General features: G+C 49.8%; 2 protein-coding genes across 2 annotated transcripts; one reads left to right on the top strand and one right to left on the bottom strand.

The window, feature by feature from the left end:
• Positions 1–667: 667 nt before the first annotated feature.
• RASL12 (RAS like family 12) lies at positions 668–14,124 on the top strand. The gene is made up of 5 exons (XM_045540959.1): positions 668–1,013; positions 3,072–3,128; positions 8,413–8,486; positions 9,210–9,400; positions 12,364–14,124. Exons 1-5 carry the CDS (start codon positions 911–913, stop codon positions 12,737–12,739), a joined length of 801 nt encoding a protein of 266 aa, XP_045396915.1. The 5' UTR covers positions 668–910; the 3' UTR covers positions 12,740–14,124.
• Positions 14,125–14,694: 570 nt separating this feature from the next.
• On the bottom strand, positions 14,695–24,964 carry SLC51B (solute carrier family 51 subunit beta). The gene is made up of 4 exons (XM_045540945.1): positions 24,880–24,964; positions 17,207–17,409; positions 16,039–16,129; positions 14,695–14,984 (listed from the first exon to the last, which is right to left on the bottom strand). Exons 2-4 carry the CDS (start codon positions 17,301–17,303, stop codon positions 14,780–14,782), a joined length of 393 nt encoding a protein of 130 aa, XP_045396901.1. The 5' UTR covers positions 17,304–17,409; positions 24,880–24,964; the 3' UTR covers positions 14,695–14,779.
• Between the last annotated feature and the right edge of the window lie 1,310 nt (positions 24,965–26,274).

Raw genomic sequence — 26,274 nt, 5'->3', positions numbered from 1 at the left:
GGCCCTTTGCCCTGTCTCCACATTTACCCTGAGTCCCAAGGGGAATGACCAGGTGACCCCTGCGAGGCCCACCACCAATCCCAGAATTGCTGTGGGCAAGAGGGGGTGCCAGGTTTTAGAACAAATACCCCATTTACGCAACAGGCCACAAACACATGCAACTCATTAGCTCTCATCGACGAGAAACAGTAATCCAGGGTGGATTAGGTTTCTTGAAGCTGAACCTATATCGGCCATGAACTCTCAGTAAGGGGTTCTCACGCCCCCTTCCCAGGAGCCTGGGTACTGCAGTGCTATCTCTAGAGTCACCACACCAAAGGACAGGACAATGTGATTGGGGAAATAGAGCGCTTAGGCTGAGCTGGCTGTGACCTAAAGAAAGGAGGAGTCATGGAGTTGAACCCCGGAGGCTTCCTGGAGGAGGCAGGGGAGGCCCGGCTTGATAGAACAAAGGGAGGGGTGGATTTTCTTGCTGGTGGAAAAAGAATGAGTAGAAGGAAAGTCTGGAAACATCTTCCCTTCTACCCCTCTACGCCCAAGATTCCCTCTCTGTGTCTTCCCAGGCGGGTCTGGGGGCGCTCCAGAGGATGGAGGCGCCCGGGTCCTCGAGGCGGAGCACGGCGCTGGGGGGCGCGGCCGGCTGGAGCTCCCTCCCTGCGCAGGGAGCGGGATGAGCGGGCCGTGGGGGGCTCCTGCAGCCCTTACAAGGAGTTTGGTGGCGTCCGGGGCGGCCCCGCCCGCCAGGCTGCAGCGGCCCCTCCTCCGCGCCAGTCGCAGCCGCTAGGCGCTCGGTGCGAGGCCGGCCGCGAGTGCCAGGGCCGCCGCGTCCCGCTCCCGAGGGCCCCGACGGGAGGGCGCGCTGCTCGGGGCCCGTCGGCCGAAGACCCGTGTGGCTCTCCACGGCGTCGCCATGTCCTCGGTGTTCGGAAAACCCCGCGCGGGGAGCGGGCAGCAGAGCGCGCCCCTCGAGGTCAACCTGGCCATCCTGGGGCGCCGCGGGGCCGGCAAGTCTGGTGAGTGGCGCGAGGGCAGGGGTGTGGGGGGGGGACCCGAGACACGGAGTGGGTGGAGGGAACGCTGTGGACGAGGGGGCAGGTTCTTCCATTGGTTTGGGGGGCTTCCTTCACGCAGGTAGGTTGGGTGAAACACTGTGATTTTGTTCTTTGCCTCAGTTTCTCTGTTGCCACGTTCTCCCTCCCCCTCTCTCTCTCTCTCTCTCTCCTCTCTCTCTCTCTCTCAGCTTTGTTCTCAGCTCCTCCATCTCTTTCATCTGTCTTCTGTTCCTTGCTTGTCTCTTCCCTTTGTGTCTTCCCACTGTGTCTCTGTCCTCCCTGTCTGTGACCCCTGCTGTCCCCCTCCCTCTGTCTCTCCCCTTTGTCTTTCTCTCTGTCTCCCAGTCCTCTCCCGGTCTCCCTTGCCACCAGCCCCCCCGACCCCCACCCCCACCTCCTTTCCTGGGGCCAGCAGTCAGTCTTGGTGACTGGCTCCAAAGGGACTGTTGGGCGCTGATCTCCAGCCGGGGGCCCTCTTTGAGCTTTAGTGGCAGCCTTGCTACTCCCTGATTTAGGCTTGAGTGAAGGCGTCCCTTCCACCCCCCCTCCCCATCCACACACCTCAGCCAGCCGCCACTGAAGGAAGTTGGTAGAAGTTACTAGCTAACTGAATTTCTCCGGGAAGGGCCACTCCCCCACTCCCCACCCCAATTCCCTGGGATTCTGGGACAAACTGTGCATTCTTATCAAATGTGTTTGTTTCAGGCCAGACCCCTCTCTTAAGTTTCTGGAAACACATTGAGCTGTGGTCCCAGGTGCCTGGGACTTGTTCTTGATGAACCAAGATCTTGGGCTTCCATTGAGATAACTTCTGTCAACACTGAACTCTGGCAGCTGGAGCCCAAGGGGATGGAGGTGTCACCAGAGACAAAGGATCTGCCTCTCCCCTGCCACCCAGTCCCAGACAAATGAAGGTGCTGGGGCAGAGCGGCTCCTCCACTGGCTGGTTTTCTAGTTAATAGCTGTTAGTGATGGCCACCCCTGCTCAGTTAGCCGTGAATTTCCTTCCCCACCGTGTTCTTGGAGACTCACTGGGGCCCTACTCTCTGATTCTGAAGCCAGCCCTCCTGACTCAGAAAGAGGACTCCACATCTGGTTTTCCTACAGAAAAGATTTGCTTCTTCCCTTTGAAAATCGCATTGCTATCTGTAGCTCTGTCACTAGTGCAGTTTAGCCAGTGACTACATGAATGAAAGAATGTACATTTTGAAGTATGTATTCCCTGGGTATTAGTTTGCAAAATGACACTGTTAGGAATCCTAGGAAAGAATTTTAAGGATTTTCTTAACAATATCATATTACTTTTTAAGAATCCAGTATAATATTAATAGTTGGCTGGTCCTTTATGTGGCTAACCTCCGAAGCAAGTCAGAATCTTGTTAACGTGTTCCACTGGGGAGAACTTCGTTCCAGAGCTTTACATTCTGCTGTGACACCCATGATGAGTGTGGAGGCCCTGGAGAGGGCCAAGACTTGAGCTGTGGAGGACCAGGACTAGAGTGTGTTTACTGGGGACTCAGGTCTCACCTGGACCTCACCTGGAAATCCCTTCCCAGGGACCACACACCCACGATCAATTCTGCTCTTACTCTCTCTTTGGCTTGTAGCCAAAGCTGGAATAAATGCTCCGCACTTCAGAATCTTTGTGGCTTGTCCAGAGTGGGCTACGTCTCCCTTTAGTTGGGGTCTCAGCAGGCTGACCCCGAGGTAACTGGTTGCAGGGGTCCTGACCTCTGCACTCGGTCTTCACAAACACCCCATAGGCTTGTCTCTCATCGCTTTTCTTGGCACTAAAAAAAAAATCTCAGGGTGCAACTAGAGGGACTCAGCTTTTCATATTTCTGGTTTCTTCTGAGCTTCTCAAACCAACCTTTTAGTTCCCCGGCCACATTCCCTGAGAGAGCTGAGCGTGGTGTCAGCCAGGGATCAGGGAGGTTAGCTGCGGCCTGCCTAAAATGAGAGGGGCTGGCAGCCAGACACAGCGGGGAGACTGAGCTGACCTCTTTCTGCTTCTTGCAGCCCTGACCGTGAAGTTTCTGACCAAGAGGTTCATCAGCGAATATGACCCCAATCTGGGTAAGAAACCACTCCTTCCTCCTGCTGCCTGTGCCCCACCTGGAGTACTCCCCTGGGGCCTACCCCGTGGGTGGGCCCTGGCCAGGACTGCACATCTAGGGGCAGAAGGAAGGAGCCACCAGGATGACTCAGCCCATGGGGGAAAATGTTTTAAGTGTCAGAAATATCCCTTTCACAGCCCACCCAGGCAACTGGGGCTGATTTGCCCTAAAATATGAGGCGTGATGAGATTTAAAAAAAAATAAAATAAAAAAAGCAAATATAACAGGATATCCACATCCAATAGGTGTCATTCTTCAAGACGATTACTCAGTGTTCTTTTTCAGAAAAGCTGGACAAGACATTTGAGAAATTCTTTTGTGGTGCTGGTTTCTGAACCAATTTTTGAACCACATGAGACAACTAGTCTTGTTTTATAGCTGCATCCTGGTATTTGGAAAAAGGGATGTTTGTTGTCACAGTGCTGAGTTTGAATCCTGGCTCTGCCACTTACTGGCTGTGCAACCCTGAGCCAGTCACCTAACCTCTCTGAACTAGTTTCCTCATCTGTAAAATGGGCATAAAAATACCTATCTCAGAGAATTACTCTGAGGATTAAAGAGATGACACATGAAAGATCCAGTGCAGTACTTGACCCGCAATAGATGCTCAGTGCATATTTGCTTTTCCTTCTTCCTCAAAAGGTTTCCTGTGCATCTGATTAATTGGATCAGTGTTTTTGAAAATTATTTTTAGTAGCAGGACCTTTTCCTATAATAACCTCTTACATGGAACCCTAATATCTAAAAAAAATAAAAGCAGGATTTTATTAGTGTAAATGTAACTTAAAGCTCACATTTATACCATTTGTTTACTGTAAACTGTCCACTGGGAACAACAGGGTATGTGGATGATCTTAGCCTTTTGAAAATGGACATTGCAGTCTAGGATTATTTTCTCCACTCATAAAAATAGAATAAAGCATTCGTGGGCCCCCTGAGAGCCCTCTGAAGAAACCGGGGCTCTGTGACACATATCAAAAACCCACCACACTACCTGCAGCAGGCCCCTGATCGAATGCCGCTACTGTACCTGGAAGAAAGAGCACCTTAACCCAGCGGTGCCCACCAGCCCCTTAGTTCAGGCCTGGGCAGAGTACTGAATCCCAGTGTTGGAGCAGGAAGAGACCTCGGGGCTATTTAGTCTTATGGTTAAAAACATTTTTTTTCCTTAGGTAGCAGAATCCCTTCATCCAAATCTTAAACGGAACCCCAGGATGTCAAACAGAGAAAGTGGAGGGGTTCCCTTGGTTAAGTCAGGGGTACAGGGCAGGAGAGGCACTGACAGTCCCTAAGGGGTTTGTTCCTCAAAGCCCTGTACCTTGGTGCTACAGTGGAGGAAAAAGGCCCACGGAGCTGAGGCCTCTGGGCCGAGGTCACACAGCAGGTCTGAGGGGAGCCCCTTTGGTTAGCAGAGGTCAACTCCTGAGAGAGGGGGACACAGGCTGCAATGGGGCGTGCCGCCAGGGAGGTGCCGGGGAGGCCAGACCAGGGAATCAGAGATGGGACAGAGGAGTTGCGGACGGAGGTGAGGTGGCTGCAGCACAGCCAGGAAAGGCACATGGGCAGGTGGGAGGGATCCCAACGACACACCTCAAAAGATACATTCTGCCCAGTTCAAATTCTGCATGGGTCATGCTTATACTAAAAATGATTCCATTTTATCTGAAATTCAAGTCTCACTCAGCATCCTGTATTTTTTCTGGCAGTTCGCCTCCAGCCTCTCTTACTCCCTGCCCCCAGTCCATACCCTTACATGGGGTCCCACCGGATGAGCCTGTTACAGTGGCGGTTTGAGCTTCCTGGTTGAGTAATTTTGGAGTTTGGACCTGGTAGTGGAATGAGGAGTCAGGCTGTCTGGGTGAGGGGCAGCCCTGCTGTGGTTAGTGCCCTCGGTCCTGGTCTCAGCCCACACTGAGCGCCCACAAGCTACAGAGGCGACAGACGCTCTCCTCTCAGACGTGTTCTAGGGGGCAGTGCCACTCCTCAGAGGTTCTGCTGGGAAGGGCCTAAACATTCCGGCCACTGTCCCAGTGCTGGTTCCAGCAACAGCAGAGACTGTGGGACCAGAGCTTTTCCTCCTGTGGAGAGAGGGCTGAACGTTCAAGGGGAAGGTTAGCCATCAGGCAGACGTTGGCAAAACACCTCTCCACCCTCTCCAAGGTCTTCTAAGAGCTTGAGCTCATTCTGGGAGCCTCTTGATGGTGGAGATTCACTCCCATTTCCAGCATGTAGCACAGTACTAGGCACAACATAGATGCTTTTAACTGTGGTTTTAGGACTTTTGGTTTTAGGATTACCTTTAAGGAAGAGCTCCTATTATTATCCCCATTTTATAGGTGGAGAAACTGAGGCAGAGAGGGCTCGGTGATTTGACTAAGATCATGGAGACCCCCAGGTACAAAGGAAGACGAGACAACTCATCTCTTTACTACGGCAGCCTCGTGCTGTAGCGTAGAGAGGGCCTTATGCTAGTGAGAGGTCTGAGTGGCACTGGGCCCTCGGATCCTCAATTCCCCATTCAGCGCCTGTGGAAGGGCTTTGCCCATGCTGAGCCCCCCAGGAGGAGCTGGGGTCTCCAGGAGAATGTTCCCCTCTCACAGAAGGGCTGGGGCATCTCACCTGGCTTGGCCAGTGGATAATGTCAGCTCTCACCTCTCTTGCCCTCATTCTGCTCTGGTAAGACACGAACACCATTGCTGTGGCATTACCCTGCACACGCTCTGACCAGAGCTCAAGAGAAAGACACTTTGGGAAACAACTCTTCCCTCGGCATGGAAGTCCACAGAATGCTAATTAGCACTGGGAGTTGTGAAGCCCACCAGAGTACCCGGAGGCAGGGACTTGGTGACGGAAAGACTGGACATCACTGTGACTGGGAAAGGAGCCCCCCCCGACCCCGCCCCAGCCTCTGAGGCCAGTCACCCCATCTGTAAAGGGGAAGCTGGACTAGATGGCCTCTGAGGCTTCTTCCAGCTTGCCCCACCACGTTCCACGTCCCCAGCTGGTCTTCCCTTGTACTGTGCTCAGGGGGTGAGGGGGTGCCAATGGGGAGGCAGCCCAGCCTGGAAGACCCGAATTCAAGTTGCTTCTGCTGATAGGATGCTGTGTGGCCTTGGGCGAGTTCCCTCCTTCTCAGGGTCTCATCTTGTCCTCTCGCTACACTGGAGCTAACAGCAACCTCAAAAGGCTGTCGTGCTGTAAGGGCAGCAGGAGATCAAGGTGGGCTAGAACCTTTTGCTGGGCTGGGCAGGACACTGTGCCTATTGGGGGAATGCCTAAAAGGGATGCATCAGACAGCTTTGGCAGGAAAATAAAGGCAAATCTGAACGAGATGTAGGCATCTGGGGGTAGGTCTTCTTGGACCAAATATAGTTAAATATTTCGGGCATAGTTTCCATTAGATTTTTTTTGTCTTTGCATAAGAGCAGCTATTTATCCATGTTCCCAAAGCAGGCTGGGGACAAGAAGCTGTCTGTGATTCATGCTGGATGTTAGTGGACTTGGAGTGTGTCCAGGCCTGGCTTGGCTGCCAGTGGCCCTCAGAGAGAAGTGTTTGACTGTGAATTCAGCCAGGGTTGGGAGGGTGCCCTTCTCACAGTGGATGCTGCCAGGAACGCAGAGAGCATCTCGGTTCTGCCAAGAGGGGTGGTTTTTAAGGTCACTGGGGGCAGGGGACCACCAGGAAAAGATGAGGTGCTCCAGTGGCATAGGCAGAGATTGGGGGTAGGGCGAATGATTGCCGGTGTGTCTGTGAGGTCCTCTTTGCATGAGTGGCCACTCGCTTGCTGCTTTCTCAGGTTTGAGGTCATGAGAACTAAAAAAATAAGTGACAATTCATGAAATTCAAATGAGGTCGGTAGCTTATATGGTACCATGGTACCAATGTCAGTTTCTTGGTTTTGGTCATTGTGCTATGGTTAGGTAAGGTGGTAACATTGGGGGAAGCTGGGTGAAGAATACATAGGAACTCTGTACTATTTTGCAACTTCTATGTGAGTCTAAATTTTTTTCAAAATAAAATGTAAGCAAAAAAATATCACCTGTGAATGTGAACCTGCCCTGCTAACTTGGAGCACCACGGTCCCCACTGCCCTTTCCCAGGCACTTCTAGTGGCCCAGGCCCCATGTCCTGGGGGCCTATCCACTCCTGACACACAGAGCCCTGGGAGATAAGACTATTAAACGAGCTAATGTAGGGACAAGCACTTAGCACAACACCTGGCACGGAGTAAAGACTTGGAAATGGTTAGCCAGTGTTACCATAGTATTCCCATGTTAAACTGAGGACATTGCCTCAGAGAGCTGAAGTGACTCAGCCAAGTCACGCAGCTAAAAAGCAGCTGAAGTTGGATTTGATTCCACATCTTCAACTTAAAACTTTTTCATGATTATTTTTTTTTTAAGAGACGCTCTCTGTTGCCCAGGCTGGAGAGCAGTGGTACAAGCACATCTGACAGCAGTCTCGATCTCCTGGGCTCAAGCCATCCTCCTGCCTCAGTCTCCTGAGTAGCTGAGACCACAGGCGTGCACCATAACACCTAACTAATTTTTAAATTTTTTGTAGAGATGGGGTCTTGTTATGTTGGGAAAGCTGGTCTCAAACTCCTGGCCCCAAGCAATCCTCCCACCTCTGCCTCCCAAAGTGCTGGGATTACAGGCATGAACCACCCCTGCCCGGCCCCAACTTAAAACTTTTGACTACACTAGACTCCTCTGCTGTCATGTTGACAAAGATTACTTGTAAAACCTTCTTAGAATGCTGCCTCCATTGTGTTGTGTGCTTCTGTCTCGCCTTATCTCTTCTCCCACTGGGGACAGGAGGGTTGTCACTGGGGGCCTCCTGCAGGCCAGGTACTGTGGTAGCGGGGGAAGAGGGTGGAGAAGGTTGGGGTTTGGGGACGGAGGGGCTGGCAGTGCAGCTCCTGAGCCTGTGCTGCTAACTGGGCCCGTGGGCCACACACTCCATCCTGCCAGCTTTGTGTATGGGCCCAGACACAGTCCTGTCCCCGAGGCATGTTCTGTGAGTGGCCGCTAATCCTCTGAGCCCGGCAGGCAGAGTAGCATCTCCTTGGTAGGAGGTTCTGCCCACATCTTCCATGTGAGTGGGAACCAAGGACTTTACAGCCGTCCCAGCTCGGCCTGGGACCCAGAGCAGCTCCCGAGGGCCCCCTGAGGCCATACAAGGGAAGCTCAAACTTAGACCCAGTTCACTGCGTCTGACCTGCTGACCGTCTGTGTTGCAGAGGACACCTACAGCTCCGAGGAGACTGTGGACCACCAGCCTGTCCACCTGAGAGTCATGGACACTGCAGACCTGGTAACGTTACCCCCATTTGCCCATGGAGAGCTGAGAATCAGTGTAGCCTCCTAAGAAGTCCTGGCCCAGAGTGGGGGGCCTCACATGGGAATTTGGATCCTTTTAAATTACATTTTGCTGCGGGAAACTGAACGAGGCGCTCACCTTTCTGGGCCTGAATCCTTCATTTGCCAAATGAGAAAGATGAAGCAGGCTGAGAGGCCGGAGGGCTGCTGGCATCAGCTCTGAGATCCGTGCAACGGGGTGTTCTGCTCATGCACACATGGAGACAGGTGCACACCTGCTCACGCAGACGCTTCTGGTGTGAGCCCCTCGCCCAAGCCACCCCCAACACACACATCTGCCCCCATGTCCTTGCCGCCCCTGCCAAGGCCAGATGCCAGTTATTCTCAGAAGCCAAAGGAGCAGCACGAACCTGACCTGAAACCAGTGGTGCCCAGGGACAGCCAGGTCTCTGTAGGGGCCATGCCAGAGTCTTCGGCTCTGTGCCCAAGGGGCCGAGGTCTCCAAGCCTCTGGCTGGGTGGTGGGAGGGAGCTCCACGAGACAATGTCTCCTTTCACGCCCAGCCAAAGCCACACTCAAGTGCCCCTTTGAAAAAGGGCTCTGATGGGGAACAATGTACAAAGACTCGGGGAGTGGGGAGGTGGGACGGGGCAGCTCAGGTGAGGGCCTTTACCCTGACCCCCTCGGCCCCTGAGGGGGCTTCTCTCCTTCACCCCAGGACACCCCCAGGAACTGTGAGCGCTACCTGAACTGGGCCCACGCCTTTCTGGTGGTGTACAGCGTCGACAGCCGCCAGAGCTTCGAGGGCAGCAGCAGCTACCTGGAGCTGCTCGCCGTGCACGCGAGGGAGACGCAGCGCAGCTACCCCGCCCTGCTGCTGGGCAACAAGCTGGACATGGCCCAGTACAGGTGAGGCGGCCAGCGTGGGCCTCATCTTCAGGGATTAGTCAGCTGCTAAGAACAGTAATCCCCTCAGATTTCGGTAAGAAGGATTGTGTTGTAAGGGTCCAGTGGGCATTGGTCTTCCCGTCAGCCAGGGACAGGAAGGGCAGTCATCCGGGTCACGCAGGGGCTGGACCCTGAAAGTCAGAGGAGAAGCCATTCCTGCCACCCTCTTGGGTCTCTGTGGTCTCTCTCAGGCTCACCCTTCCTTGCCTGAGTCTATAGGACCGTCCAATCCGACTCCCAGCAGCTGAGGGACAATCAGTGCCAGTTCCGGTTTGACTGGCTCCTGGGTCAGGTGGCTGCTCTGGTCCAACCCACTCTGGCCTCGCCCAAGCTCAGCCCCACCCCACGCTCACTCCCACAGTTGGCCATGCTGGGGGCAAGTTCTCTTAGAAAGGGCTGGACCTGAATCAGAGGTCAGAGACTGGGCCAGAGGGCACATCACCACAGAATGCTGTAGCCATATTTTGCTTGGCCGGGACCGTGTTTTAAAAGACCTGGAATTGGAATGCTTTGAGGTGGGGCATGCTCTCTCCAGCTGACCGCAGGCCTCCCCAGGCCCCATGGCTTACCTCCACCCTCTCCACACACTGGAGTTGCCTGCCTGGCCCCGAGGCACTGAGGCTGTGTTGCCTGTACTTGATGAGTGATCCTACTGGATTTCTCCAGCACTGACATTTGTCCTGTGTGGCCGGTCTGCCTGCGACGTACGGCAACTTCCACCAGCTTTGCACCCTGGCTGGTCAGTCCTGCTCCCCGAGGCCCCAAAGATGCGTTGACTGGTGTTTGTTTAGAAGGGTCAGAGGGGCAGTGAGAAAAGTGAGGTGTGGGCTCATGAACGGGGACCACAGGAAGGGGCCTTCCCAGGCAGTCAAGCCCTCAAACCCGGACAAATCACATCTCGGGGAATGAGGAAAGTCATGTGTTTGTAAAGCCACGAAAAGTAGTCTTTCAGGAATAACGTGCCCTAGAAAAGGGGTCAGAAGACTGGATTGTGGAAGTTTGAGGTTGCAGTGAGCTATGATGACACCACTGCACTCTAGCCTGGGTGACAGAGCAAGACCCTGTTTCAAAAAAAAAAAAAAAAAGACTGGATTGTGAACAGGCCAGTTTTCAATATGGGGAAAAACACTAGACCACTGTTTAGACCCCAATCTTTGTCAAAGGGGGTGTCTAAAAATGATTTGGGAGCAAATGACAAAGAATACATGGCTGAAATGAAGTAGCATCAGTTCCCTAAGAACAAGTTACGACAACTTATCCCCCTTTCATTCTTTGTTCAAGTCCCAAGGTTAGTAGATTACGATTCAGTAAGTGCAGTAAATCTAACTTTTAGCTGAGCATTGGTCATTGTTTCCCATGACTGTCTTGCAGCTAAAAGGATAAAATGTGGGTTAGGGCTATGTTTCCCAGACCACTGATGAAACTCTCATTAGAAGTTTGAGACCAGCCTGAGCAAAATAAGGAGACTGTGTCTCTACAAAAAATAAGAAAATTAGCTGGGTGTGCTGGTGCACGTGTAGTCCTAGGTACTCAGGAGGCTAAGCCAGGAGGATCACTTGAGCCCAGAAGTTTGAGGTTGCAGTGAGCTATGATGACACCACTGCACTCTAGCCTAAGTGACACAGCGAGACCCCGTCTCAAAAAACAAAACAAAACAAAAAACAGCTCACTAGAATGCAACAAAATAAGAAAAAGGACAGTGTTATGTGCCTGTGTCACCAACTCACACACATACATGCATGCCCAGGGTTCTTCTTTCTGAAAATTCATTATTCAAGCCCCATAATGACAAAGTTGCAGATTCAAACTCATCATAAAAGCAAATAATACCAAGCATTCTTTCAAAAGGGGCTCCTCGGGAAGCAGTGAGCTTAAGGACAGGACGGCAGCCCTGGGTGGGGAGTGGCTTAGATGCTGGCCCCTGGCTCTTCTTGTCCCAGTCACCCTCTCCCTCTGATACCCATTCCCCTCCTTGGAGCAGTACCCTGGGCAGCCAGCGCCTCCCAGCCCCCTGCTCCTGCCACACTGACCTTGACTCAGAAACCTTTTCCCACCGCTGCCCACCCTGGTGTCTCCTCTCATCTCATGGGCTGTGCCGTCATCCCCAGAAATGGTGGGTGGGGCAGCTTGGCAGTAGGTCAGGAGGATTCAGCCAGTGGAACCTTGGCCCCAAGACCTCAGGGACCCTGTCTCTCCCCCCTTCTGCACAGCTGACCTACTGGAGAGCCATTCTTCTCTTCCCTCCCACCTCAATCCCCATGGCTCTCAGGTCAGACGCTACTAGAACCTTCTCAGTTTCAAACCGTCTATCCTGCCATCACAGGAGGTGGTATAGGACCAAGCTGGCATAGGTGTTCTGCCCCCTCCTTTTCCCCCTCCTCACCATGACATGTTGTCACCCCCTGGGCAGGCAGACACAACTCCCCACGAGCCCTGAGAGCTCTGCCAACCACAGGCTTCCAGAGTCACCTCTGTGGTCTAACACCCTTCAGTCCAAGCAACTGCTTCTCTCCAGAGCTGATCCCACAAGCCAGGGCTGTGGGTGGCCCATTTCCTGCCCCAGGGACCCATGCTGGGGTAGAGGAGAGGCGGGGCTGGGAATGGCCTTCTTAGTGTCTCACATGGGGGAGCAGCTTCTCTCATCTCATCCCTAAATCCTGGCTTTGGTGACATCAGCCACCATTTATTAAGCCCTGACTCTGTGTCAGGTACAGTGCTAAGCACTCGACACAAATTGTCTTAATCTTAACAACCCTGAGAGGCAGATGTCATCATCCCATTGTACTGATGAGAAGACTGAGACTCAGAGACGGAGATGACCCCAGACCACCCAGCTAGTATGTGGGGGCTGGGTGTAGAAGCTGATCTGCCTAACTTGGAACAGCGTGCGCCTAACTCCCTGCCCCGCCCTGCTTCCTCACCAGGCAAGTCACCAAGGCAGAGGGTGCGGCGTTGGCGGGCAGATTTGGGTGCCTGTTTTTCGAGGTCTCTGCCTGCCTGGACTTTGAGCACGTACAGCACGTCTTCCATGAGGCGGTGCGAGAGGCGCGGCGGGAGCTGGAGAGGAGCCCCCTGGCCCGACCCCTCTACATCTCTGAGGAGAGGGCCCTGCCCCACCAGGCCCCGCTCACCGCCCGGCACGGGCTGGCCAGCTGCACCTTCAACACCCTCTCCACGGTCAGCCTGAAGGAGATGCCCACCATAGCCCAGGCTAAGCTGGTCACGGTGAAGTCATCCCGGGCCCAGAGCAAGCGCAAGGCACCTACCTTGACTCTCCTGAAGGGCTTCAAGATCTTCTGAGGGCCCCTCTTCAGGAACCCCAGACGCGACGGCTGGGCAGGGCTGCGGGGACAAGCGCTGGCTTGTCACCACCGGCCTTTCCCTCTGATGGACCAATAGCCCTCACCCTCTGGTGGACAGCTGACCCTGCCTCCAGCACCCAGCAGTGTCCCTACAATTAGTGCACCGTGTGAGCTGGAGGGACAAGCGGGGATGCTGCTCCTACTCCTCCCAGGCCTTGTTCTCCATGGTAACCACAGCATCTGTGACCCTGGAAGAAAAACAGCCACTGCGACAACCCAGAGACCTGGGGACAGCCGTAAGCAGGAAGAAATTGCAATGTCCGTCCTGCTGCCATCACCCCTTCTGCTCCAGCTACAGTTGGGTCAGCTGTGGCACTTAATGGACTGTCTGGGTGGAGAGCTCCCAGGAGTCCTGTCACTGTGGAGGCCAGAGAGCGGCCAGCGGGAGTGACAGCCCTGAGGTCCTTGCGCCACCTGGTGGACAGGAAAGGCAGGGCGGCTGCAGGTTTCCGAGGCTGGAGCCTGGCTCTAGAGCCCTGGCAACAAACCCCACGGTTTGCCCAAGGAAAATCTAGTTAAAATAACCCAATGGGACAGCCTGGGCGGGACAAAGAAGTCCCAGGAAAGGGTATTTCCCTCACTGTGCCTCTCAGTGAGGCCAGAAGGCCAGCGGGGGCTGCGAGTTGTGGTTGTCCAGTGTGAAGAGCTTGAGCGGTTCTTTTGCGAGCATACGGGGTCCCCTCATTTCCCCACCACTAAGGACTCTGCCTAGACCCTGGGAACCAGCCCTCTGAAGTTTAACGATAAAGGCTGCAGACCAAAGTTGTCCTCTCCAGTGACAACTACCCAGGCCTCCTGGCAGTAGCAACAGATCGGCAGATAGGAGCACCTTATACCTGTTTGTAGTCTGGTCTGGCAGGACCCAGTACCCTCAGCAGTGGGTCTGAGTGTTCACAGCCCACTTTTGTAAGATAGAACCTAAAGCATTTGGGGCTAAAAAAGCAATATTTTGCATAAATTATTTGATGGTATCACCACAGCTTATATCAGAACACCATGCTCAGACACAGGATCAGAACACTCCTTTGGGATCCCGCTGTTGGGAAGAAAGGGCTCTCAGAGGCAGGCAGTGCAATCACTTCCAACAGTGTTTGCCGCAGGCCAGGTCCGAAGGAAGTCCTCACAGACCCTTCGCAGGTAAGCAGGAGAGCTCTGGCAGGTGGGGGCTTGAGAAGGGGATCCTGAGCCCAGAATCCTGTTCCTTCCCCCCTCTGAGCAGTCTCAGGAGGTTGGATTGAAAACAGTGTCTCTGGCTGGGCACAGTGGCTCAGGTCTATAATCTCAGTCCTTTAGGAGGCCAAGGCAGGAAGATCGCTGAGGCCAGGGGTTTGAGACCAGCCTGAGCAACATAGCAAGACTGCATCTCGACTGGCCCACTGGGTGTGGTGGTGTGCACTTGTAGTCCCAGCTACTCAGGAGGCTGAGGCAGGAGGATCACTTGAGCCCAGGAATTCAAGGTTACACTGAGCTATGATCAGGCCACTGCACTCTAGCCTGGGCAAATAGAGAGAGACCCTGTGTCTTAAAAAAAAAAAGAAAAAGTAAAAGAAAACAGCATCTCTAACCCAATCTTCAGCCTCATTCTATAAATGGAGAAGCTGAGGGCAAATGGAATCTGTAGCTACTCAAGACCACATGCTGAGAGTCCTGGCCAGGCTTCCTGACCCACAGGCTGGCTACGGGTTTTGCACTTTTGCTCCAAGCCACTTGTGTGTGTGTGTGTGTGTGTGTGTTTGTGTGTGTGTGGACCACTACTATTTGAACAAACTATGCAATTCCAACAGCTCACTTCCAGGAGCATTTTAATAAAATATTTTTTTAAAATAATAGAATTTTACTTTGCTTGCAGTTTGTTTTATCTGCTAATTAAAAAAAAAAAAAAGGCTGCTTGGGGACTGTAAAACCTGAGAGATTTCAGGCCATGGAGCTGAGCTCAGATCATGTGCCTGGGCTAGGGTGTGCGTGCTCTGAACTCTCCCTAGCTCTCAGCTTCTGGTGAGTATGGGAGGAGAACCAATGCGACATCACTCTGTTTTAACTCATTTTCCACCGTAGCCATGTTTGGCTTTTCTGAGAGCAAAGGCTTGCTTAGGTTGTTCAGGCTATTGTGATCCTTGATTCCGGCGTCATCCAAATACAGGACTTCTGGAGTTTCTTCTTCTGTTGGCTGCATCTCTTGATTTCTGGGAAGAGAGGGAACAGTGTTGATCAGAAAGCCTGAGTGGGTGGGGAAGGAGTGGATCTCCCAGATGGCTTAGAGTTGGAGGGGAAATCCCTACACAGCCGGAGCTGCTGGGGGACAAGCAGCAGTGGTTGGATGTTCCTTTGGCAGAGAGACACCTTACACTTGCGTGGGTGTCGTCTCAGTAAGGAATCCTTACTGCCACTGGTGAGCTCAGCTGTTACTGCCACCCCCTCCCCTCACAGGTGAGGAAATGTGGTTCAAAGAGGCCAAAGAAGCACATACCTGGGACGTTCACTTAAGTTTCCTGCCTCTGAGTCCTGTGTTCTTTTCACCAAACCACACTGCCTCTGGCTCCAGGATGCTCATCCTACTTAGTGTAAGTCGTTGTCACCCCACACCCCGTCCCCCACACTACTGCAGGAAATTCCTAACTATTCTCCCTGCCTCTGGGTGCTTCCTTCTCCAAACTAGCCTACACACAACACGGGTCATGTTTCTAAGACCCCACAGTGCACACTTCACCCCCACCTTCACTGGCTCCCACTGCCCACTTCCTCAACCTGACATTCCTGCCACTAACTCCTGCAAGTCTATCCTCTCTCCAAGTCTGTGTTACTCAAGGTATCCTGAGACTCCCTGGTCATGGTGGAGGGACACAGCTGTGGGAAGCTGGCTGTCCAGGGAATCTGCTTGGGCCATAGCGGAGCGGGTCTGCTGCTGTCATGGACAGCCACCTTGTCTGTGAGTTGACCTTGCTGAGGGGGATGCTTCCTGACAGGGTGAGAGAGGCGAGGTCACCTTCTTAATGGCTACCCTCCTCCAGGTCATGCCTACTTACTGGCCTCAGCCCAGGGGTGATAATCAGGGATAGTTGCTGGGGTGTTTTTGTTTTTATAACAGCTTTAGGTTCTCAAAGGACCCTGGAGGCTGCATTTTGCTGTCCCAGAGGGTGGGCAGCCAAGGTTCCTAGATGACCCCTCCCTAGATTTCCCTTTGAGAAGGCAGGGCCCCTACCTTCCAGAGCCCCCCCCGCCCCCAGATCAGCTCCTCACCTGTTTGCCTGGATACTCCTTCCCAAGAGGACCATGCTTATCACAACCACCACGGCCACCAGGGCAAGGATGGAAAAATTCCAAGGAGATGCTGGGGAGAGACACACAGGACAGAGCCTTGAGGAGAGGCCAGGTACCTCTTAGGCCCCTAATAATTGGGGCTTGGGCTCAGACCCAGCTCACAGCGCTGTGGAGACTGAATCAAAGATAAGCCCCTTGCCTCAGGGGACACAGGGGACACACAATCTAACAGGTGGACATGGGGAAGACACAATCTCGCTCTGGAGAAGCCCTAAGCTAATGGTGGAGACAGGACTGCGGCTAAGGAAGAGTGGGGAAAAAGGAGTGAGGGTGGGATGGTGAGTAGGGTGGGCCAAGATAAACTTCACCAGCTTCAGTTTTGCCAGGGGCTGGCCCTGTGTAGTGTGAGGAAAAGCAGGAAGGAAGAAAGAGGGAAAGAGGAAGGCAGGGAGGGGGAGGAAGGATTTACAACTGCCCATAGATAACACATAACATATAAAGTGGCTGATCTGCATTTGGATACTCATGATTTGTCCACACTACTGAAATGACCCAGGGTCCAGCCTCAAGGTTTTTGCATTTGCTGTTCCCTCCACTAAGAATGTTCTTCCCAAATATAATCTGCATGACTGTTTCCTTCACTTCCCAAAAGTCACCTTCCTGATTATTAAAATGTCACCTTCTTAGTGAGGCCTTCCTTGACCGCCTTACCTACCCTTGCTGCACACTTCCTATTCTCTTTTCTCTATTCAATTTTTCCTCTTATCTCTTACCAACACACCATGCATTTAGTTGTTTAGCTTGTTTATTTTCGATCTCCTGCACTAGAATGCATGCTCCACAAGGGGAGAGACCTTTGTGTTTTATTTACTACTGTCACTCCAGTGCTGACAACAGTGCCCAGCACACAGTAGGAGCTTAATAAATAGTTGTGATGATTGGATGGCTGCGTCGATGAGTGACCGCTCCCTGAGAGGAGGGTGCTGTTCGGCCAGACCCCGCGGGGTGCTGAGATGCCCAGCCTCGGTTCCTGTCTTGGAGGAAGGTGCCGCCCGAGGGGAGGAGATGACAGTGTCAGGGGGCTTCAGCCAAACTCTGCTCTGTGTTGAGAAGCGCTCCCATCCTCACCATCACTCACACCACTTACCATCTTCTACACGAAAAAACCAAAGCATCTCCTCCAGCAGCTCCTGGGACACCACGGTGCGGGCTGGGGCTCCAGTAGCCCCTTCACTGTGCGCCATGCCCCTCCCTGTTCCCGCTTAGCTGTGCTTCTGGACACCACGTCGACCTCAGGCCCTCAGCTCCAGCTGCCCTCCTGGCCTCCTAGCAGACAAGCCCTGCAGGCCCCTGGAAACAGCGCAGAGAGCATGACCAGATAGCCCACCCCAGTTTGACCTCCCCTCCGTGCCCAAACCCAGGTCTCCTCCGGCCCGCAGGACCAAAATAGCCGGATCCAGGAGCAGGTGGGGCGCAGAGGGGCAGAGACTATAGGAGTGACTCAAATCTTTATTGAAATCCATCACGTGTGGAGCAGCACTGATCTGGGAGTGAGAAGCACCAAGCCACTGGCGCACTATGGGACCCTTGCAGAAGACAGCTCAGGTTTTCACATGCGCAGCATGCGCAACCCCGCCCTCATACGGCCCACAGCCCGCCACCCCCGTTTCCTTAGCAACTCGTCCCAACGCCCTTGAGGCTCATGCAATAGCCAATCACAGGCTTCTATCTCCTCACGTGTCAAAGGCTGGGCCTATCACGTCTCTTTCCTGAGATTCGCACGCCTGCTACCCTGAGCCGAGAGAAGGAAGTGCCCAGAAAGACAGCCGCCAGTTCCTACTGGGGAGAGCGCCCGCTTCCCTAGTCCTGGCTGGTCAGTGCTGCCCTCTGTTCCGCAACCCCCTGAGGACTATTTTTGGACAAGTTAGCAGAATTGGTTTCTGTTATTTGCAGAGGAAGGAGGAGAGCCGATGCTGCCTGGCTAAATCCTTTCATTAATTTGAGCCTTTTTCTGCCCCTACAAATAAACCAAACCTCAATCTCAAAACAGTCACAAATTGTGACATATTCTTGTACTACCGATATTATTACTGCTTAATAGAAAATATTATTGTATCCATATTTTAAAAAACAAAAAGAAACAGGTGAAATTAATTTTGACAATACATTTTTTAAGCCAATATATCCAAAATATTATCATGTCAATGTGTACTCAATGTAAAAATCATTGAGGTATTTCACAGTTTTTGTATCAAATCTTTGACATTGAGTGTAAATTTTACACGTACTGCATATCTCGATTCCAACTAGTCATATTTCAAGTGCTCAGTGGCCCTGGGTCTTGTGGCTGTTAGACTGGACAGCCCAGGCCTCTGTGTCAGCCCCGGGCCAAGGTTTGGCAGCTGGTGCCCCTGACTGTTTTGGGCTGTTGGTATGAGGGCTGCAGGGCATGAGAGTGGGCCCTGGGCTGAGAGCCAGGGAGCTGATTCTGCTTCTGGTTAACTGTGTTTAGGCAAATTTCTCCCCTCTGGATCACTGGGTCCTCTGACCAACACAAGAGGAAACAATTTAAAAACAGACAGAAATCAATGAAGTAGAGGGGGAAAGTGGAGAAGATGAAGAAAACCAAAAGCCATCTAAAAAATACTAATAAAATGAATCTCTGACAAGATTGACCCAAAGAAAGAAGATGCAAAGAAACGAGTTATAGAAACAAAATGACACCAGAGATTTTAGAAATAATAGAATATTATTTTGAGCTATATGCTAATGAACTTGGCAATCTAGATGAAATGGATAGATTCCCAGAAAAACATAAAATACCAAAATTATACAAGGAAGAAACAAGAAACTTGGAGACTAATAAATAATAAAGAAATGATGGTCCAAGACTTTCTCTCCAAAAATAAAGTCCAGGTCTGGATGGCTTTAATTGTGAGTTCTAATAAACTTTCAATAAGTAGTTAATTCTTATTTTAAACAAATTATCCCCCAAAATAGATAAAGAGCACAAACTGCACTGTGCAGCTAGCATTGGTTTCAAAACTAGATGAGGACAAAACATGGAAAGAAAATGATAGACCCGTTCAGTTATGCAAGTAGGTGCGAAAATCCTAAAAAACAAAAAAAAAACACAAAAGGGTTAGCTAACCACATTCCACAATGTATTAAGAAAATAATACATCATTATAAAGTAAGTTTGATGCCAGGAATGAAAAGACACTTTGACATTAGAAACTATATCAATATAATTCACCACATTACTAGGCTAAAGGAGAAAAAGCATATGATTGACATGTATGATTAAAAACTCAGTAAACTAGGAGTAAAAGGAAGTTGCTAACACATGGTAAAGGCAATATATAAAAATCCTGGGCCGGGCGCGGTGGCTCACGCCTGTAATCCTAGCTCTGGGAGGCCGAGGCGAGTGGATCGCTCGAGGTCAGGAGTTCGAGACCAGCCTGAGCAAGAGTGAGACCTCGTCTCTACTAAAAATAGAAAGAAATTATCTGGCCAACTAAAAATATATATACAAAAAAAAATTAGCCGGGCATGGTGGCTCATGCCTGTAGTCCCAGCTACTCGGGAGGCTGAGGCAGTAGGATCGCTTAAGCCCAGGAGTTTGAGGTTGCTGTGAGCTAGGCTGATGCCACGGCACTCACTCTAGCCCGGGTAACAAAGTGAGACTCTGTCTCAAAAAAAAAAAAAAAAAAAAAAAAATCCTATAACAAGCTGGCCATGGAGGCTCATTCCTGTAATCCCAACATTTTGGGAGGCCGAGGTGGGAGGATTGTTTGAGGCCAGGGGTTTGAGACCAGCCTGGGCAACATAGCAAGACCTTTTCTCTACAGAAAATTTTAAAAATTAGCCAGGGATGGTGGCACATGCCGGTGGTCCCAAGCAACTTGGGGGGCTGAGGCATGAGGATTGCTTAAGCCCAGGAGTTTGAGGTTGCAGTGAGCTATGATGATGCCACTTCACTGTAGCCTGGGAAATAGAGCGAGACCCTGTCACAAATAAATAAATAAATAGCTGTTAGGTTTGTTCCAGGTGGGAACCCGAAAAGTATGTATAGGACAGAATGTGGTTAATGTAAAATTTAGGCTTGTAAAACAATAGCCACAGGAGTCTGGAGAGTCCCCGGACTTTGTAGATCTAACAGACAGCTGCAGCCAGCATTCCTTCCCCCTCCCTCCCTGATAGAGACGAAGTTTATCCCTCCCTAGCTCTCCTGATAAGAACGAGGCCAGAGCAGAAGGATGGATGTGACTGGGGCAAAGGGGTCCTAGGAGTTGGTTGTTTGAATAATTTATTACAGACAGCAGCTGTTCTGCCCACCGTCCTTTGCCATACACGAACTGCACATAGCAGAAAGGAATTCTTCACCTGCCTGACCACAACAATGATACAGATCAGGAGTTTGGCCCAGCAACAAAGAACTGAACAGGGTAGGTGGGAGGGGGTCGGCTATTCCCGTAAAAACCCTCACAAAACCCCCTTCTATGCTGACTGTCTTTTAAGACTCAGGCCACTCACACCCGGGTGAATAAACCAGCCTTGTTGCTCCCACATAGCCTGTGTGTGAAATCTGTCCTTTGGGTCATTCACCCTTTCAATAGCCAGGTGTGGTGGCACATGCTTGTAGCCCTAGCTACTCGGGAGGCTGAGCCAGGAGAATCCTTGAGTCCAGGAGTTCATTACAATGATCTATGACTGGGCCACTGCTGGAGCCTGGGTGACACAGGGAGACTCTGTCTCAAAAAAAAAAAAAAGAAAGAAAGGAAAAAAGAAAGAAAGAAAGATCCTACAGCAGGGAAGAAGGGAATGAGTAGTTATTGATTAAAGGATACAGTTTGAATTTTATAAGATGAAAAGACTTTCTATAGAGGGATGGTGGTTATGGTTGTACAACAATGTGAATGTACTTAATACCACTAAGCCATATGCTTAAAAATGGTAAAGATGGTAAATTTTCTTATGTGTATTTTAACTGCAATAAAAATAAATCCTACAGCAAACATTATGTTAAATGGAGAAACTATAGATACACTTCTTTAAGCTAAGTGACAAGACAACAGTTTTCTGGCTGCATTTGACTATTATGGTTTAATATAGTCCTGGAGGTCCTGGCAAGTGCTACAAGGAAAGAAAGAGAAGTAAGCTTCTTTTTTAAAAGAGATAAAATTCATAATTTGCAGATGACAAGATTATTTACCTAGAAAAACAAACAATTAAAACTAATAAAAGCATTCTTTGAGGTTGCTATATACAAGATCAATAGCATTTCTCATACAAAAATATCCACAAATAGCTAAGTCATCGTTGGGGAAAAAAAACAGATGAAGAGGAAAAACTGGCCCTACTAGATGTTGAGACACAGTAATAAAAAATGTGGTTTTGATACATTTACCTAGAAAAACAATTGGAACTAATAAAAGCATTCATCGAGGTTGCTATATGCAAGATCAATAGCATTTCTCATGTTATTAGTGGGCTGGAAATTAAATAAAAATAAGATATCCGGCTGGGTGCGGTGGCTCACGCCTGTAATCCTAGCACTCTGGGAGGCCGAGGCAAAAGGATTGCTTGAGCTCAGGAGTTCGAGACCAGCCTGAACAAGAGTGAGATCCCGTCTCTACTAAAAACAAAAATTAGCTGGGCAAGATGGTGCACACCTGTAATCCTAGCTACTCAGGAGGCTGAGGCAGGAGGATCGCTTGAGCCCAGGAGTTTGAGGTTGCTGTCAGCTGGGCTGACGCCACAGCACTCTAGCCCCAGGTGACACAGCAAGACTCTGTCTCAAAAAAAAAAAGTTAGAAAAATAAGATTATCATTCACAATAGCATCTCGATTCAATTTAACCAAGAATACAAAATACCTCTATGGAGAAAAATTTAAAACTCTAAGACAAAGAAAGTGATCTGAATAAATTATAAAGATGTCAATTATCCTCAAATCAATCTATACATTCACTGCACTCCCAATCAAAATGGATTTTTTGAGGACCATGATAAACTTATGCTAACATTTATATAGAAAATGAACATCCACAAATAGCTAAGTCAACCTTGGTGTGGGGGAAAAGAACAGATGAAGAGGAGAGACTGGCCCCACCAGATGTTGAGACAGAATAATAAAAAATGTGGTTTTTGACACAAGACCAGATCACTAGACGAAAGGATTAGAATAGAGGTTTGAGAGAGACCTATGTACACATGGAACTTGATATCCAATAAAGGAGGGAAAGGAGGAGTTGTTTAGTGTAGGGAAAACTGGCTCACCGTGTGGAGAAAAGAAAGAGTGGATGCATAGCTAACAAACAGCACGTACAAAAACAGACTCCAGATCAATTAAAGGCCTGAATGTAAGAAGAAAAATACACAGTTAATAGATGTAGGGTAGGACTTCTTAAACAAAACCATACAAGTTCTTTCAATAACAACAAAAATTTATGGATTTGAATACATTAAAACTAAGGATATCTGTTCATGAATAAAGTAATAAACACGTTTCTGATTGAGATGAGATGTTTGCAATGCTTAAAACCGAGACAGGAATATATCTAGAATGTACAAAGAATTCTTGCAAAACAACAAGAAGAAGACAGACCCCAGGAGATAAATGGACAGAGGATATAAATGGGCAATTTACAAAGTGGGAGACCCAAACGGCTAGCAGGCATATGAAGACATGCTCAAACTCCTTGGTATTCAGAATAATGAAAAGTAAAACAAAAATGAGATACTGCTTGACATCTATTAGTTGGCAGTTTGAAAACTGGATGATGCTGCATGTTGGTGGGGCTCTGGGGCTCTAGCCTTGTGCACTGGTAGTGTCTGCACTAGAGCAGCCATCAGGACAGCAAATTACTCAAATCAAGTGTACACACCCCATGACCCAGCAGTCCTGCTCCTGAGTGTATCCTAAACAAATTATCCTCAAGGATCATAATGGGGTCATACCATACTATTTATGAAAATTCAAAATATATGCACACAAAACAACACATTTTACAAGAATACATTTTTTAAAAGGACACATATTAAACACATTAGGATGGTTGTCTCTTAAGGAGGAGGAGGAAGGGAATAGGAATAGAGATAAAAGTAACTAAGGAGATAAAACCAGGAGAAGGGCTTTGAACAGATCAAAGCCTTGGGTGCACTAATAACAAAAACAAAAGGTAAAGAGAGAACAAAGAGTTCTTAAGTCCCCTCTCCTCTGACACTGCCATAGGAGCTCAACAACCTCAGCCCAAAATAGCCTTTGGACGCCTAGCCAGGAGCATTCAAAAACAACCGGATCCACACCTGTAATCCCAGCACTTTGGGAGGTTGAGGTGGGCGGATTGCTTGAGGTCAGGAGTTCAAGGCCAGCCTGGGCAACATAATGAGACCCCATCTCTACAAAAAATTTAAAAATTAGCTGGGTGTGGTGGTGTGAACCTGTAGTCCCAGCTACTCAGGAGGCTGAGGCAAAAGGCTCGCTTGAGCCCTGGAGTTCGATCCAGGCTGTCTCAAGCTGTGATTGTGCCACTGCACTCCAGCCTGGGCCACAGAGTGAGATCCACTTTCAAAAACAGAACAAAACAAAAAGGGATGGCAAACCACCAAACAGAAAACCAGAGTATTAGCAAAAGGACTAGATTGGCATCAGAGTTTTCTCCAGCACTAAATGCTCTGAAAAAACTAAAGAAACAGCTACAGATTTTAAGGGAAAATATTTTGACATGAATACAATACTGACTTAAGCTTTTCACATGTGAATGATTGTCTATGTGTCAAGATGGAGATAGAAGTCCAGGAGAAAGAAAGACCTTTTATAGACTTTTATGGACTCAGGTGCACACTACCTGCTTACTCATTTGAGTGAACTATCTATATATCTATTGATCGATCTACAAAATAATGAAAAGACAAAGTCACAGGAATGACTAACAGATGTGATCTTGTGTTCCAGCTCCATTTGACTGTCCAGGGCACAGTGCTAAGAAGGACTGTGATGTTCTGTCCAATCTCAGATGTAAGACATCCCTGTTCCACAGGCAGACTCCCCTGAGGACAGAGTGTGGGGGTCAAGATACCTAACACTGTCTGCCTCTGGGGAGTGGGATGGGTGTTCACCTTGAACACTTCTGTATTGCAGTTTCCTGTGAGTACACACTACCTTCATGAAAATGACACATGTAATTACATTATGTAATGTGTGAATATATTTATGTATTTATTTTAAATGTATATTTTGTATGTTTATATGCATTTAAAATATATGTTTACATTTCATGTATACCTTTTCTCAAAATGTATAAATAAAACAATCCAATTTTGGATATTTAATTAATGAAACTAATCAGATAAGTGTACAAAGATGCATGTAGGCTGCCTTCCACCGTGGAGTGTGTTTTAAATATGTATAATATCGTTATAATAAGCATATTCTAATCAACAAAAAAATCAAATCACAAAATGGATCCAAGTCCAGAACTGAGACTAGCCCTTCCCAACTGTGTTAGCTACCACAGAAATAAGGAACATACTTCTATCAGAGTACTTATTCAGTTTGCTTTTAGAGTGAGCATCATATTGTCACTTTTATTATTAAACTTTATGCGTTATTTGGCTTTCATTAGTTTTTCCATTAGTGTCTTCTTCTGTTCCGGGATCCCACTTAGGATATCATGTTGCATTTAGTTGTCTCGTTTCCTTAAGCCCCTCTGGGAGATCCCTGCATTTTAAACAGGGCTTAACCATCTGCCACTGGGCTATAATTCCTGCCAAAGACCCTGGGCCACCCCACCCCCGGCAGGCTGAGGACACTCACCCTGGATCCTGGGTTCCTGGGGCCTGCCTTGATGTGCTGTTGGGAGCAGCACTGATTTCTGTGTCTTCCTCTTCCTCCTCCTCACAGCAGCACAGGATGGCCTTTGCACCTGAGCCCTCGCAGGCAGCCACAGCTGTCAGCTAGGGGACTGTGCCTGCAGAGCCGGGGCAGCTCAGTCCACCTGGCAGCTCTGCCCTTAGCACATACCCAGGCCTGGAGCCTTCTCTGCCACTCCGGGTGACTGGCCTCTTGAACCAGTGGCCTCGGAGGGCAAACAGGCTCCACCTGACTTTCACAATCCGAAAGAACCGGGAGCCCAGTGGTTTCCTTCTTATGCATTGGCCTCAAGTAAAGAGAGAACATTCAGATCCTTTGGTTGGACAGGGGGGTGTGCTGGAGAGCTCTGTGCTTCCATCACTGTGGGGGGATATGTGGTATGCCCGCTCCACGCCTCTATTCCCTAATATTATCAATAGTTAACCACGGAGCAGGGAGCCAAGGCTGGCCTTTTATAGCCTGTACTTTCTCATAGTGAAGGTCATGGCGTCATGTGAGTTCTTCACAAGGAGCTATAAAACAAGACCTTTGGAGGTGGGGGTTGGGGAGGCTGTGTGAGCACCAGTGACCCAGAGAGGAAGAAGCAGGCCAGGTTGAGGCTCTCCCTGCACCAGGCCAGCCCCATTCAATTCTGGTAGTCTGTGGACTTTTCCACTCACTGGCTCCTTGCATCTCAAGCAAGTGTTGCTGTTGGCTCAGCAGAAAGTGGGGTTCCCATTTCCACAAGTGAAGAAATAGAGGCTGAGTGAGGTTGCATGTCAAGTCCAAGTTCCTCTATGAGTTAAGCAGTGGGCAACAGTGTGAATGGCTGCGTGGTGCAGAGGAAAGGAGACCAACAGGGAACCTAGGGGGTGCACGGAACTCCAGCTCCTCATCATTTTGTAATGCTTTCACTCGTTCAATAAATATTACTTGAGCATCTGCTATGTGGATAAATAAATGGTAAACAAGACAGCTGCGGACCCTAGTCCTGGAGCTCAAACTCCAGGGGAGATAGATAGCCAACAAAAAAGTAAGCAAAAACATAGTTAAGATAATTGCAGCTAGTAATAATTTCCACAAACAATTTGAACAATGTAATGATATGGAAAGGAATGGGGTGGGGAAGCAATGACTACTATATTACTATACTAAAAACTGAATAATGACGGGTTAAGCATGCAAAGATCTGGGACAGCAGGTGCAAAGACACTGAAGAAATAATGAGCTAGCTTCACGTTTCGGGGAAATACAAAGGAGGCCAAGGTAGCTGAAGCATAGTGATGAAGGCAGGTGGCGTGGAATGAAGTCGGAAGGGAGACAGGAGCGGATCATGGAGTGCCTTGTAATACATGATGT

Source organism: Lemur catta, chromosome 1, assembly GCF_020740605.2.
Source record: "Lemur catta isolate mLemCat1 chromosome 1, mLemCat1.pri, whole genome shotgun sequence".
NCBI lineage: Eukaryota > Metazoa > Chordata > Mammalia > Primates > Lemuridae > Lemur > Lemur catta.
This window is presented reverse-complemented; position numbering and strand designations above follow the sequence as displayed.

Bases quoted from the DNA above. Each gene is read 5' to 3' on its own strand.
- RASL12 (XM_045540959.1), top strand. From the start codon at position 911: ATGTCCTCGGTGTTCGGAAAACCCCGCGCGGGGAGCGGGCAGCAGAGC. The intron at 3,129-8,412 runs GTAAGAAACCAC...TCTGTGTTGCAG, and splicing joins CGAATATGACCCCAATCTGG to AGGACACCTACAGCTCCGAG. The intron at 9,401-12,363 runs GTGAGGCGGCCA...CTTCCTCACCAG, and splicing joins CTGGACATGGCCCAGTACAG to GCAAGTCACCAAGGCAGAGG.
- SLC51B (XM_045540945.1), bottom strand. From the start codon at position 17,303: ATGGCGCACAGTGAAGGGGCTACTGGAGCCCCAGCCCGCACCGTGGTG. The intron at 16,130-17,206 runs GTAAGTGGTGTG...GTCTCTCCCCAG, and splicing joins GTTTTTTCGTGTAGAAGATG to CATCTCCTTGGAATTTTTCC. The intron at 14,985-16,038 runs GTGAGGAGCTGA...CTCTCTTCCCAG, and splicing joins AGGAGTATCCAGGCAAACAG to AAATCAAGAGATGCAGCCAA.